This window comes from Rutidosis leptorrhynchoides, chromosome 3 (assembly GCF_046630445.1).
Source record: "Rutidosis leptorrhynchoides isolate AG116_Rl617_1_P2 chromosome 3, CSIRO_AGI_Rlap_v1, whole genome shotgun sequence".
In the NCBI taxonomy this organism is placed as follows: domain Eukaryota; kingdom Viridiplantae; phylum Streptophyta; class Magnoliopsida; order Asterales; family Asteraceae; genus Rutidosis; species Rutidosis leptorrhynchoides.
In genome coordinates this window covers 496940433-496953607 of record NC_092335.1, presented here as the reverse complement: position 1 = coordinate 496953607, position 13175 = coordinate 496940433, and the positions used below count along the sequence as shown (strand labels likewise).

The following is a 13175-nucleotide window of genomic DNA, read 5'->3' as shown; positions in this document are numbered from 1 at the left end:
TTTTATGTGGAATGGCGCGGCGCGCCACGTTTTGGAGCGGCGCTCCATGTCATTTTTGCTGAAATGAGCTGAAAAACTTAATACAAACACCAAAACTCGAATCGGACCAAACCCTTTCACTCGTTTACATCGAAAATCACCCAAAACCATCAAATAACTTCAAAATTAACCTCCTTGGTCTTGGAACTCAAACTTTCCACAACTTTCACCGAAATAATTCGAAATCGTATCCAAAAGGACCAAAATGTACCCGATATCGCTAAGGAAAATGCGTATAAAATATGCGATATCAAACAACCCCACACTAGAGTTTTGCTTGTCCTCAAGCAAATAAACTCGATAATAATCTTCTACCATATAATAATGTCTTCAAACATGTATGTAGAACCAAACGAACAAGAAACCAAACAAGCAACTAGCGTGGGCACGATTTGGAATAAATAACAACCATAGTTCCCACTTGCATTCCCCCGATGTAACTTCCCAACCGCAAACAATATGAATGAATATAATAACCAAAATAATCTCGATAACGTACCGTAATGATGAAATATAGAATCTCGAATCATAACATAAGTCTTCAATGGAATCGGGAATCAAGTGGGAACCGAGCACCAGAGATGTAACAATCGAACATGTGTGCCAAGAGAACGCACGGGCTACCCCGCAATTGGTCAAGCCAAGCCTCCCACAGTACCTAACATGGCGAGATGTCGGTAGAAAATAATGTGCTTAGGAGGATACACATTACGTCCGGATATCATCGACAATTATGAGGCAATCATCTAATCCGTTAAGTCAATCATAAAGATTGAAGTTCATCAGGCTTAAAAGCTGATATCTTACCTTTCCAGAGGTTATCCACTGAGAATCTGATCAATCGCTGACATTTTGTGTATCATGGTGCGCTTCCCATTTGGCTAGCAAATCTCCCTCATTGAGATAAGCTTCGACTACTAGTTTCCCTGTTTGACGTTGAGGCCTGGTAGATTTCCAGTTGATTTTAGCAATGACTTTTCAAGACTTTTCATCACCCTACAGCTGGTCTGGACTACAACTTCTGAAATAAATCAGCAAGTGTGTCGTTCGGGAGACTTGACTCCCTTAAGGATGGAATGGATACATCCTATGTGGTTATGTTAGGTGATCGGCGCATCATTGTCCTTGTTAGGAGAAACAATGAAGACCGCCCTGTTTAAGTTTTTGATCTAGCGCATGGCCCGGTTTTGACCACACGATCCAATCACCGTTCATACGGTTGACACCCGTTTTTGTACAAGTGACCTACGTATGAACTGTTATGTTCATGTAGGATTTCACATTCACAATAATGAACATGTTTTGAAAGTTCAAGACTTTCTCCTCTAACAGTACCTCATCGTGAAATGATGGGTAATGAAATGGCACGCTTAAGAGGTATACGTACCAAGTAGAACGGTCGGAAGACTTTACTTCCTTAATGAGTGGATTTGAGTCACTCGGAAGTGCCAATCTGTTTCAATTGACACTGGTTTTGAAACAACTTTCGGAAGACTTTACTCCCGATAAATCCCGAAAACCTTCGGGTTCCATAGCTTTTGGCTATGGGTTGTGTTGTCTAAGCAAACACAAGCACGTAGCTATTGCTCCTAAAAAGGACAGCACTGGTGAAGCTCAAGGCTCCTCTTCCCACAGTATCACATCATTAAATGATGCAATAATAAAATGATATAGTTTCGGAAGTCTGCTATACCAAGTAACCAAAAGTTTTTGATCTGGCACGTGATTCGGTCACAATCACGCTATGCAATCACCGCTCTCTCACGGTATACACCCGTTTTGGTACAGGTGACCTACTATTGAGTTCTTTGAACTAGTAGGATTTCATGTTCAATGGAAATGAACATGTGGAACACTTTCGGCTTCTCCAAATTCTTAAACAAGGGTTTTGGTCGAATTTTTAACTATTTTTCTATTTTTTTTTTCTTTTTCGCTAACTAATTTTTCATTGGTTTTTTTTTTAAATATTTCAATTTTTTTTTTACGACCAAAACCCCGTGAAACGTCAAGTCGTTTAGATATCAAAACCAAAATAATGATGATTCTATTAACAACCAACCCGAGAGATTTTACATCCCCCACCCCACACTTGAGATCAAGTAATGTCCCCATTACTTGAGATCAAAAATGGATTAAAATCGAAAGGGTAAGAAAAATAAAAACTTATCGAGCTTAACCACTAATCGTGGAATGACAGTGACAGATGGCGCTGAACTGACTGCCAGCATAAGAACATCATCCATTCCCGATCCTCACACCAATATCATCACTCAAGTAGTTTTGTTGAACTTAATGCCAGACTTGAAAAAAAAATTGTTTCACCAACATACCTAAGAAAAGAAAAACACACGAACTACATAAATGGGACAAGGTGGCACCACCCGGTACCGAAACGCCTTGTCCCTAAATAAATCCACAGTACATAAGCAAACCATAAAATTATCCAAGTACAAACCAACGAAACGGAAATAGTTTAAAACAAATTACAACATAATCACGCGCAACAATCAATCACTTCCCGGTCAAAAATCTCTGGTAGGGTCCCAGTTCACACCATACGTATCCTGACAAGCTTGGTACGGGTCATATGAAGGATCCGGTCTCGGAGGAGTAACAGACGTATAATCGAGAATGGTAGTTCGCGTCGAAATATACGCCTCCGGGTTATGACGCATCTGATGCTGAATTTGTCGCTGATGGATCTCCCACTGATTGTGGGCCCTAATTCCCCTAACATCGTACTCAACCCTGTCAACACGCTCTCCCAAATGACCCAACTCTGTTCCAAACTGTCCTAGCGTTGTGTTAATCGACCCATAATTTTGTTGGTGCCAAGTCATCAAATCCTCATTATGCCTACGCTGCTCTGCCAACATCCGCTGATTATGCTCCACCTGAGCATCATATGCTGACCTGCTGTCCCTGTACTCTAAATGAAGACCGTCCACACTGTTCACCAAAGAATTCCAACTCTCTTCACCCATTGACCACGTACCCTGTACGTTCGCACCACTCGAGCTCCCAGCCTCATACGTAGATCGACTAGCTCCACGTCCACGTCCTCGACCTGCACCGTCACCTGGCTGTTGCTGTTGCTGTTGCTCTTCATCAGACCACAAAACCCATCCTGCTGGACCACGACGGATAAACTCAGCCTTAGAGAAAAATAGAATATTGGTGGGCAACGCCTCAACTCCCACCACATCACATCGACTCGTCGGGACCGAAAACGACCGAGCTAACCTAGTAACAAAATGCCCACCTAACAATGGGCGTTCCGTGCGGTTGTCCATTCCAATTTCCTACAACCATACCCCTAACATACATGGGACATCGATCGGCTCCCTCAGTATAATTTGTTGTAGGATCCAAAGATCCCTTCGCTGAATTTTGTTTGCGTTTCTCCTTGCCATAAACATAGTAGCTATCATCTTAAAAATTATTCGATCCTCAGGAAGTCTAAGCATCGACTGAACACTTCGACTCGAACTAAACGGACCAGCACTAGCAGTTGCCACAGTCGGCCAATAATCACTTTCACTGAAAACTTGCTCCCCAAACACTCTGCAATTCATCAAATGCCACTTCAAATCATTATCAGTCAACTCAGGATATAGATCTAATGCCCGAGCCAGCTCAATCTTAGACATACGACGTTCTAACCCGCCAAGCCTAAACGATAAGAAATCTGCCTCGGTCGGAGAGACTCGAGGTCGACAACTAACAGTTGAGAAAAACTCTATAGTTATCTGCTCATAAATATCCTCATTAATCTCAAATAACCTTTCATAAGGTCTCAACTCATTGCCCGCATAGACTACCCACAAGTAACGACGCAACTCCCGAACAATATTAGGACCCGCTGATGAAAGATGCGTGCAATCTAAATAATAAGTTCGCTCAATCGGACGAGCGCTATTTGTGGTGAACCCTTCCTCCAAATCCTCATTATTTGAGATATGAGATAACCATAATTCAGGATTATTCGGTGGTTGCCTTGGTTGTTCCTGGGATCCTCTTGATCTCTACATTCATGAAACAAGTAAAGAAAACAAAACAACAAACTCAAAAGTTAATGTTAGTCATAATAATAGACACCAAGTACCATTCACAACCAAATCATGTTTCATGCCAATCCACTTTTGAAAACAATCTTCAAGTTAACAAATAATACTTGAAAAAAAAAACATGTCAAAAACTACACTCTCAACCAAATCACATTATCCCTTAAAACAAAACAACTCACGAACCATAATCATAAATCAACATAACCCGAAACATGACAAACATGATTACTTATCACTCATTTAGATTCCAACAATCCAATAAACTTCATCATGTTTGCAACTTTTACCAATTCCAACAACCATTAACAAAATCTTCATCACAATTCAAAATCATATGTTTAATCCTTACTAGCATGGCATTACACATAATTAGAACAATATAGCTCAAGTCATTCAAAAAATTTGACCCGCCCATATGGACACAACCCCACACTAGCTCAAAAACACATGAACAATTCAAGAACTACCACACCTTCAAACAAATATCCCCTGTCTCACTTACAAAATTCGGATTTTTAAACCTACAAACCCTAGGTTCATGTTAAACTTTCCAAAAACACAAAATTAATCATGAAATCAAAGCATACAATGATAATCTAACAAAACCCATGACTAATTGAATCACATAACCCAAATTAAAGCAACCCCACACTAATTCATCATGATGCTCAAAAATTAAACAAACAATTACACATAATAAGATGAAATTAGTTAGAAAGAAACAAATTCGGACCTTGGTGGGAGCCATTCTTGAAAGATTGAAGTTAATTGAAACAAGAAATCAAAGTTTTGAGATTTAGGGTTTTGAAAATCAAAGTGTTTGTATGTGTTAAAGAGATGTTATGAATGAAAAGAATAAAAGGAATTGGGGTAAATACAGCTACCAACCCGTTTATAATTGTGTGGATGTAAAAATTCTGGTTTGATTTTAATTATAAAAGAAAACAGCTGGCCGACAGGAATTGGCGCGGCGCGCAGGGTATCCGCGCGGCGCTCCGATTAACTGAAAAATCATGTCGAGCTTTTTTCAATATCTGGTACATCAGGTGTCTCAAGGTGGCGCGGCGCGCCATGATCTGGAGCGGCGCTCCATGTGCTGGTACACCAGAATTTCGTATTTTTAAACCTTTAAATCCCATTTTCTCAACCTAAAACCACCAAACTAACCCCAACAAAAATCCAAGCATGATTATATTGCACATATTGTCAAACAAGCACAAAGATATACAAACTCTACAACAATGGTTTTAACCATGATTATTACGCGTCGTTAGAGGTAAATATGAGTTTAATCTCATCGTCCACCTCTTGCGGTCTATCGACATAGTGTTTTAACCGATGACCGTTAACCTTGAACTCTTCCCCTTTCAAATTTACCAAATCAACCGCCCCATGAGAATAAACCTTTCGAACAACAAAAGGTCCCGACCATTTAGATTTTAACTTCCCGGGAAACAAACGAAACCTCGAATTGAAAAGAAGCACACGATCCCCTTCCTTAAATTCTTTAGGATCCTTCAAGCGACTATCGTGCCACTTCTTCGTTCTTTCCTTACTAATCAATGAGTTCTCATACGCATCGAGCCTTAGCTCTTCTAACTCATTCAATTGACTCAACCGAAGGCGACCCTCCTCCTTAAGATCAAGATTGCTCGTTTTTAGAGCCCAATAAGCTTTGTGTTCAATCTCCACCGGGAGATGACATGCTTTGCCATAAAGTAACCGAAAAGGAGTGGTTCCGGTTGGCATTTTGTACGCCGTTCAAAATGCCCATAAGGCATCATCGAGCTTAAACGACCACTTCTTAGGATTAGAACCAATAGTTTTCTCAAGAATCCTCTTTAAAGCTCGGTTGGTGTTTTCGACTTGCCCATTCGTTTGAGGATGGTAGGATGTCGAAAATTTATGGGTTACCCCATACCGTTTCAACACCTTTTCAAGTTAGGCATTACAAAAGTGAGTTCCCCGATCACTAATTAAAGCTTTCGGGGAACCAAACCGAGAAAAGAGTTGCTTTAGGAATGAAACTACGACCTGTGCATCATTAGTGGGCAAAGCTTGTGCTTCAACCCATTTTGAAACATAATCGATAGCAACAAGAATGTAGAGCTTATTATTCGACTTCGGGAACGGGCCCATGAAATCAATCCCCCAAATATCAAAAACTTCACAAACTTGAATGAAATTTTGAGGCATCTCGTCTCGTTGGGTGATTTGGCCCGCCCGTTGACAAGCATCGCACGATTGACAAATCCGGTGGGCATCCTTGAAGATAGTAGGCCAATAAAACCCGGCCTCAAAGACTTTTCGCCCCGTAACTTGGGGACCATAATGCCCACCTGTCGGACCATGATGACATTGGACAAGAATGCGTTCGCATTCTTCTCCGGAAACACACCGACGGATCATTCCATCGGAACACCGCCTAAAGAGATAAGAGTCCTCCCAAAAATAATACTTAAGGTCACTAAAGAACTTCTTACGATTATGATGTGACCAACCCTTCTCTAAGAATCCACCAACTAGATAATTCGCAAAATCAACGAACCAAGGGTCTTCACACTCCTCCACCTTCATGAGATATTCATCGGGAAAATCATCATGAATAGAAGTCTCATCTAGAACCTCACAGGAGGGGTTCTCAAGACGTGAAAGGTGATCGGTCGCTAAATTCTCGGCACCCTTTTTATCCCAGATTTCTACATCGAATTCTTGCAAAAGCAATATCCAACGTATCAATCTCGATTTAGCATCGGGTTTAGAGAGCAAATGCTTAAGGGCCGAGTGGTCCGTATACACAACCGTCTTTGCTAGTATGAGATACGCATGCAATTTGTCAAAAGAGAAAACAATTGCTAGGAGTTCCTTTTCGGTGGTGGTATAATTTAGTTGCGCTCCTTGCAATGTCTTACTAGCATAGTAAATGGGCTGAAAATGTTTACCAACACGTTGCCCCAAGACGGATCCGATTGCAAAGTCACTAGCATCACACATAAGTTCGAATGGCATAGACCAATCCGGACTAATAAGGATAGGTGAATTAGTGAGCTTTGCTTTAAGAAGATTAAAAGCTTTGTGACTCTCCTCCGAGAAAACAAACGGAGCGTCCTTTTCAAGAAGTTTATTTAAGGGCGTGGCAATTTTGGAAAAATCCTTGATAAACCGCCGGTAAAACCCGGCGTGCCCAAGAAAACTTCGAACACCTTTAACATCGGTAGGGGCTTTAAGCCCGGCGATAACATTGATTTTCACTTTATCTACCTCAATTCCAACTTTAGAAATCTTGTGCCCGAGAACGATGCCCTCACGAACCATAAAGTGACATTTCTCCCAGTTGAGCACAAGACTGGCTTTTTCGCACCGAATCAACATACGCTCAAGATTAAGAAGACATGACTCGAAGGTGTCTCCGTAGACTGAAAATTCGTCCATAAACACCTCCATGCAATCTTCGATCATATCATGGAAAATCGCCACCATACACCTTTGAAAGGTAGCAGGGGCGTTACATAAACCGAACGGCATACGCCGATAAGAGAATGTTCCATACGGGCACGTGAACGTGGTTTTCTCTTGGTCTTCGGGTGCAATAGGGATTTGGAAATATCCCGAAAAACCATCAAGAAAACAATAGAAACTTTTTCCCGCCAACCTCTCCAACATTTGATCGATGAAGGGTAGAGGAAAATGGTCCTTTCGGGTGGCATCATTTAATTTTCGATAGTCAATGCACACCCGCCATCCCGTGACAGTCCTGGTAGAAATTAATTCATTCTTTTCGTTTGTGATCACGGTCATGCCACCCTTTTTGGGCACACATTGAACCAGACTCACCCAAGGACTGTCATAAATAGGATAAATAAGACCTGCATCAAGGAGTTTAACAATCTCCTTTTTAACCACTTCCTGCATATGTGGGTTTAGTCGCCTTTGCCGTTGCACACACGGTTTGAAGTTATCTTCCATTAGGATTTTGTGTGTACAATAAGAGGGACTAATACCCTTAATATCCTGAATTTTCCATGCAATAGCCGGTTTGTGGGCTTTTAACATGGAGACAAGTTTAGACTTTTGACTTACAGAAAGATTGGAAGCAATAATCACCGGGAGTTTAGACTCCTCCCCAAGAAAAGCATACTCCAAATTATCCGGGAGTGGTTTCAACTCTAATTCAGGAGCCTCTTCAATTGAAGTTTTGCTCCTGTATGCATTTTCTTTCTCCAACTCCTCATGCTCTTCTTCGGTTGGCTCATAACCTTCAGCCATTAGGGTGGTCATCAAATCCACCTCATCTAACACATCCCCTTCATCACTTGCTATTTCACATTCCCCTGTTCCCTGCAATTCTGGAAACTCCTGCAAAAACTCAACATGTGTGTCTACGGTTTGCAAAAAATAACAAGTGTCATCTAGGTAACCGGGGTATTTTAATGCCTTATCAATAGCAAAGGACACCTTTTGGTCACCTATTCTAAGGGTCAACTGTTGGCCATAAACATCAATTAGACATCTAGCGGTATTCAAAAATGGCCTTCCCAAAATAAGTGGAATCCTTTCATCCACTTCCATGTCTAGAACTACAAAGTCGGCGGGGAAAACTAATGTCCCGGTCTTAACTAGCATGTTCTCTATAATCCCACGAGGGTATTTAATAGAGCGGTCCGCTAGTTGTATGGCCATACGAGTGGGTCTAAGTTCCCTAGGTGCTAGTTTAAGGTAAATAGAGTAGGGCATTAAATTAATACTAGCACCCAAATCCGCCAATGCCCGCATACAAGCAAGATCCCTCAATAAACAAGGAATAGTAAAACAACCCGAATCTTCCAACTTCTCGGGAAGTTGGTTTGTCACCACTGCTGTACATGCTACATTTAACGTCACGGATGAAACACTTTCCATCTTTTTCCGGTTGGTAAGCAAATCCTTCATGAACCGAGCATACTTGGGCATCCCCGCAATAACATCAATGAAAGGTAAGTTGACATTCACTTTCTTGATCAACTCCATGAACTTTGATTTTTCCGCCTCTAACTTCTCTAACCTCTGTTTTCTCGGGTATGGGAGCGGTGGTTGATACTCCTTAGCTACCGGTTTAGCAGCAACCTTTACCGGTATATTTTCAACTTCCTCAATCACCTGTTCCGGCTCCTTATCCCCCTCCGGTTCACTATCAACTACCGGCTCACTATCTTTAACCAATGGAACTCGCAAATCATACTCAGCGGGCTTCTTTGGTGGATCATATGCTATACCACTTCGGGTGGTGATAGCATTAACGTGCCCATTTTTCGGGTTAGCATCCGTGTTACTTGGTAACTCCCCCGGTTTTCTCTCATTTCTCTGATTAGCAAGTTGACCAATCTGTTGTTCTAAATTATGAATCGCGGCTTGTTGATTCCGGAACATCTGATCATTCTTCTCATTATTCTGAGTAACAGTAGTAACAAGCTGAGTTTGAGATATCACAAGCTTTTCGATCATAGCTTCAAGATTCGACTTTTTCTCTTCGGCTTGGGGCTTTTGAAAATACCCAGGAGCTTGTTGCTAAAATCCTCCACCCGGCGAATTCTGATAATTACTGTTACTACCTCCCTGACGACCTTGAGGATTGTAGGGATTATTAAAATTGCGGTTAAACTGAGCGCGCCCTTGAAACTGATTATTATTTTACTGACTGATGTACGCTATCTCTTCCTTTTGACCTATCGTTAACCCCGCATCACAATCTTTAGCTAAATGTAAACCCCCACAATACTCACAACCAACCTTCATACCATGAATATCCTTATTCATCTTCTCTAAATTTCTACCAAAAGAATCCAACTTAGCACTGATAGACCCAAAATCATCATACGCACCAGTGGTCTCGGTTCTCTTAACTGAAGCTGAATGGGATGACTCATGATCTTGATGCCATTCGTGAGAGTAAGCAGCTTGCTTTTCAATTATCTCTAACGCCTCTTCTTCGGTCTTATCCATTAACGTACCACCTGCTGCTTGATCAATACTCTGACGAGTTGGAATGTCATAACCTTTGTAGAAAATCTGAACCTTTTGTAAATCATTCAACCCGTGTTGCGGACACGAGCGTAACAAAGTAGCAAAACGGTCCCAAGCATCAAATAATGTCTCACTACTCTTTTGTCTAAATTGTGAAATTTCTGCTTGAAGTCTAGCAGCTCGAGATGCAGGGAAAAACTTCGACAAAAACTTATCCTCCAAAGTCTCCCAAGAGGTAATCGTGCCCTCTGGTTGCTTATCTAACCATCTCTTAGCTTCTCCCTTAAGAGTCCAAGGGAAAAGCCTTGTCTTGATTGAAGTATCGGCAACCTCATGTAGCTTAAACAAATTGCAAACATCATTAAAATTACGAAGATGCTCGTTAGCATCCTCAGTATCCTTGCCATAAAATCGGCAATCAGAAGAAATCAAATTCAGGATCGGCCCTGTAATTTGAAAAGGCTGAGTGATGTTCGGTTGAGTAATCGAATTGCCTTGGCCCCCTCGTGTGGCCTTCAACTTTTGTGCCATAGTCTGAGGACGAGGTGGTTGTTCTTGGTCAGCCATATCTTCAGTCTCAAAAAGATCTAAGGAAACGTAAGATTCTTCTTCTTCTCTGATTTCAGGTGGTGTATCGGGCACCACAGTTTCAGAACTACTTCCCAAATTAATTATATTAGCACTTGAAGAAAAAGATGAATCCACTGTAGACTGTTGTTCGTGACTTAACGCTCTGAATAACTCTCTTTCGGGTTCTGCAAATGGTTGAAAAATCGGAGAATTAGAAGAACGCGTATTGTGGCATGCACTACCTGTTACCTGCGAAATCACCACTAACAACCGATTAAACGCACCAATTCAACTTGAGAATAACGAAAAGAAATAATAATCTATAACTAAACTAAACTAAGAACAATTAGATAGCAATCTTAATCTTCGACACAACTGTCCCCGGCAGCGGCGCCAAAAACTTGATGTGTGAAATCGCGTCTATTATTTATAATGGGAAAAACCGGTTTAAAGATTTACTACACACTAACGGGCAGTGTACCCGATCGTGCAATAGTATAAAGTTGGTAAATCCAAGATCGTTCCAAGGACAGTTTAAACGTGAAAATTAAGATTGTAACTAATGAATTAAACTAAGTTAAATCTAGAAAATTGAATTACGAGATAATTTGTTTGGTTGGCTATTTAACGATTAGCCAAAATCAAAGATAGCTTTAATTAATAACAAGATTGAACAATAATTTTAGTGTTTTCAGTTTTAAGCTTTAAAACAAACAAACGAGTAAAATAAGATAGTTGTAAACAATTAAAAAAAACGAATGCTTGTCTAGACCTTTTTCACCTAGTATTGGATGCATTTAGATTAAGCCCCAGTTATTATCTAACTTATGTGAATTATCTAGTCGGTTCACCTGGAATTCCCCAGCGCAAACACTTCAATTAAGATTACATGACACGGAATTCCCCGTAGCCTAAGACCTCCTAATTGTGACTAAACAGTTTAACTGAGATGAAGACTCAAATCACAATCACACCAACTCTCGTTGCACATAATTCACCCCTATTTCGTCTAGCCTTTTGAATTCAATTTACTTTCGTCTCCGAGTAAGCAAACAATCAATTAAGACAAACCAATTGTAAATTAATGCACTAAATTAATGAACTCTCGTCCTATCAAACAAGTACACAACCAATTGAATCGAAGAGTCTAGCTTCAATAAGAATGGTTCTTTAATTCAAACATCAAATCATCATAGATTAATCAAACAACTGATAAGTAGCATCCAATACATAGGTTATTAAATCTAGGCAAACATTAAAGAACTTAGCCAATGATCATGGCAACAATAAAAATCACAATTAAAGTAATAGAGAAATTCATTGTTTATGACAAGAGATTAACCTAATCAATGATTGAATCCTGAAAGATAAACGAATCGAGACTTGGTTCCGGAATGATTGATACCTTAGAATGACCTTGGAAATCCCCAAAAATCACCTAAGTTCATCCAAAAGCTGCTGGAATTCGTCTGGATACGATAATTATAAATTAGGGTAATTTTCGGGCTTTAAATAGGTGCAATTCTGAACCCGGTTAAGACCCTGCGCGGCGCGCCCTTACTCGCGCGGCGCGCCATTTCCTCGCGCGGCGCGCCATTTAACTGGTGAGCTGAAATCTGCCTTTTAAAAATGCTCGAACTGTATTTTATGTGGAATGGCGCGGCGCGCCACGTTTTGGAGCGGCGCTCCATGTCATTTTTGCTGAAATGAGCTGAAAAACTTAATACAAACACCAAAACTCGAATCGGACCAAACCCTTTCACTCGTTTACATCGAAAATCACCCAAAACCATCAAATAACTTCAAAATTAACCTCCTTGGTCTTGGAACTCAAACTTTCCACAACTTTCACCGAAATAATTCCAAATCGTATCCAAAAGGACCAAAATGTACCCGATATCGCTAAGGAAAATGCGTATAAAATATGCGATATCTATTATCTTGAACCAATCCACGACCCAGTGTATACACGTCTCAGGCTAGATCACAACTCAAAGTATATATATTTTTGCAATCAACCTCAACTCTGTATAGCTAACTCCAACATTACTGCATATAGAGTGTCTATGGTTGTTCCAAATAATATATATAGATGGGTCGATATGATATGTCAAAACATTTGCATACGTGTCTATGATATCCCAAGATTACATAATATATTAGAATACATGTACAATACAATATAAGTTAGCTAGGATATGATTTGTATAGATTTGTTACCAATTTTCACGTAACTACAACAAGTAAAAATATCCAATCTTGTTTTACCCATAACTTCTTCGTTTTAAATCCGTTTTGAGTGAATCCAATTGATATGGTTTCATATTGATCTTAAGTTTATGAATCTATACAGAAAAAGTATAAGTTTATAGTCGAAAATACAGGTTACAAGTCGTTTTTGTAAAGGTAGTCATTTCAGTCGAAAGAACGACGTCTAGATGACCATTTTGGAAAACATACTTCCATTTTGAGTTTAATCATGATTTTTGGATATAGTTT

General features: G+C 40.3%; 1 protein-coding gene and 1 non-coding gene across 2 annotated transcripts; one reads left to right on the top strand and one right to left on the bottom strand.

Moving 5' to 3' along the window:
• Positions 1-7875: 7875 nt before the first annotated feature.
• Positions 7876-9113, bottom strand: LOC139901788 (uncharacterized). Its single transcript, XM_071884465.1, has 2 exons — positions 8187-9113; positions 7876-7947 (listed from the first exon to the last, which is right to left on the bottom strand). The coding sequence occupies exons 1-2, from the start codon at positions 9111-9113 to the stop codon at positions 7876-7878; spliced, it is 999 nt and encodes a 332-aa protein (XP_071740566.1).
• Positions 9114-10173: 1060 nt separating this feature from the next.
• Positions 10174-10280, top strand: LOC139903337 (small nucleolar RNA R71). Its single transcript, XR_011778163.1, has one exon. It is a non-coding gene; the product is annotated as a small nucleolar RNA R71 (small nucleolar RNA).
• Positions 10281-13175: the final 2895 nt, after the last annotated feature.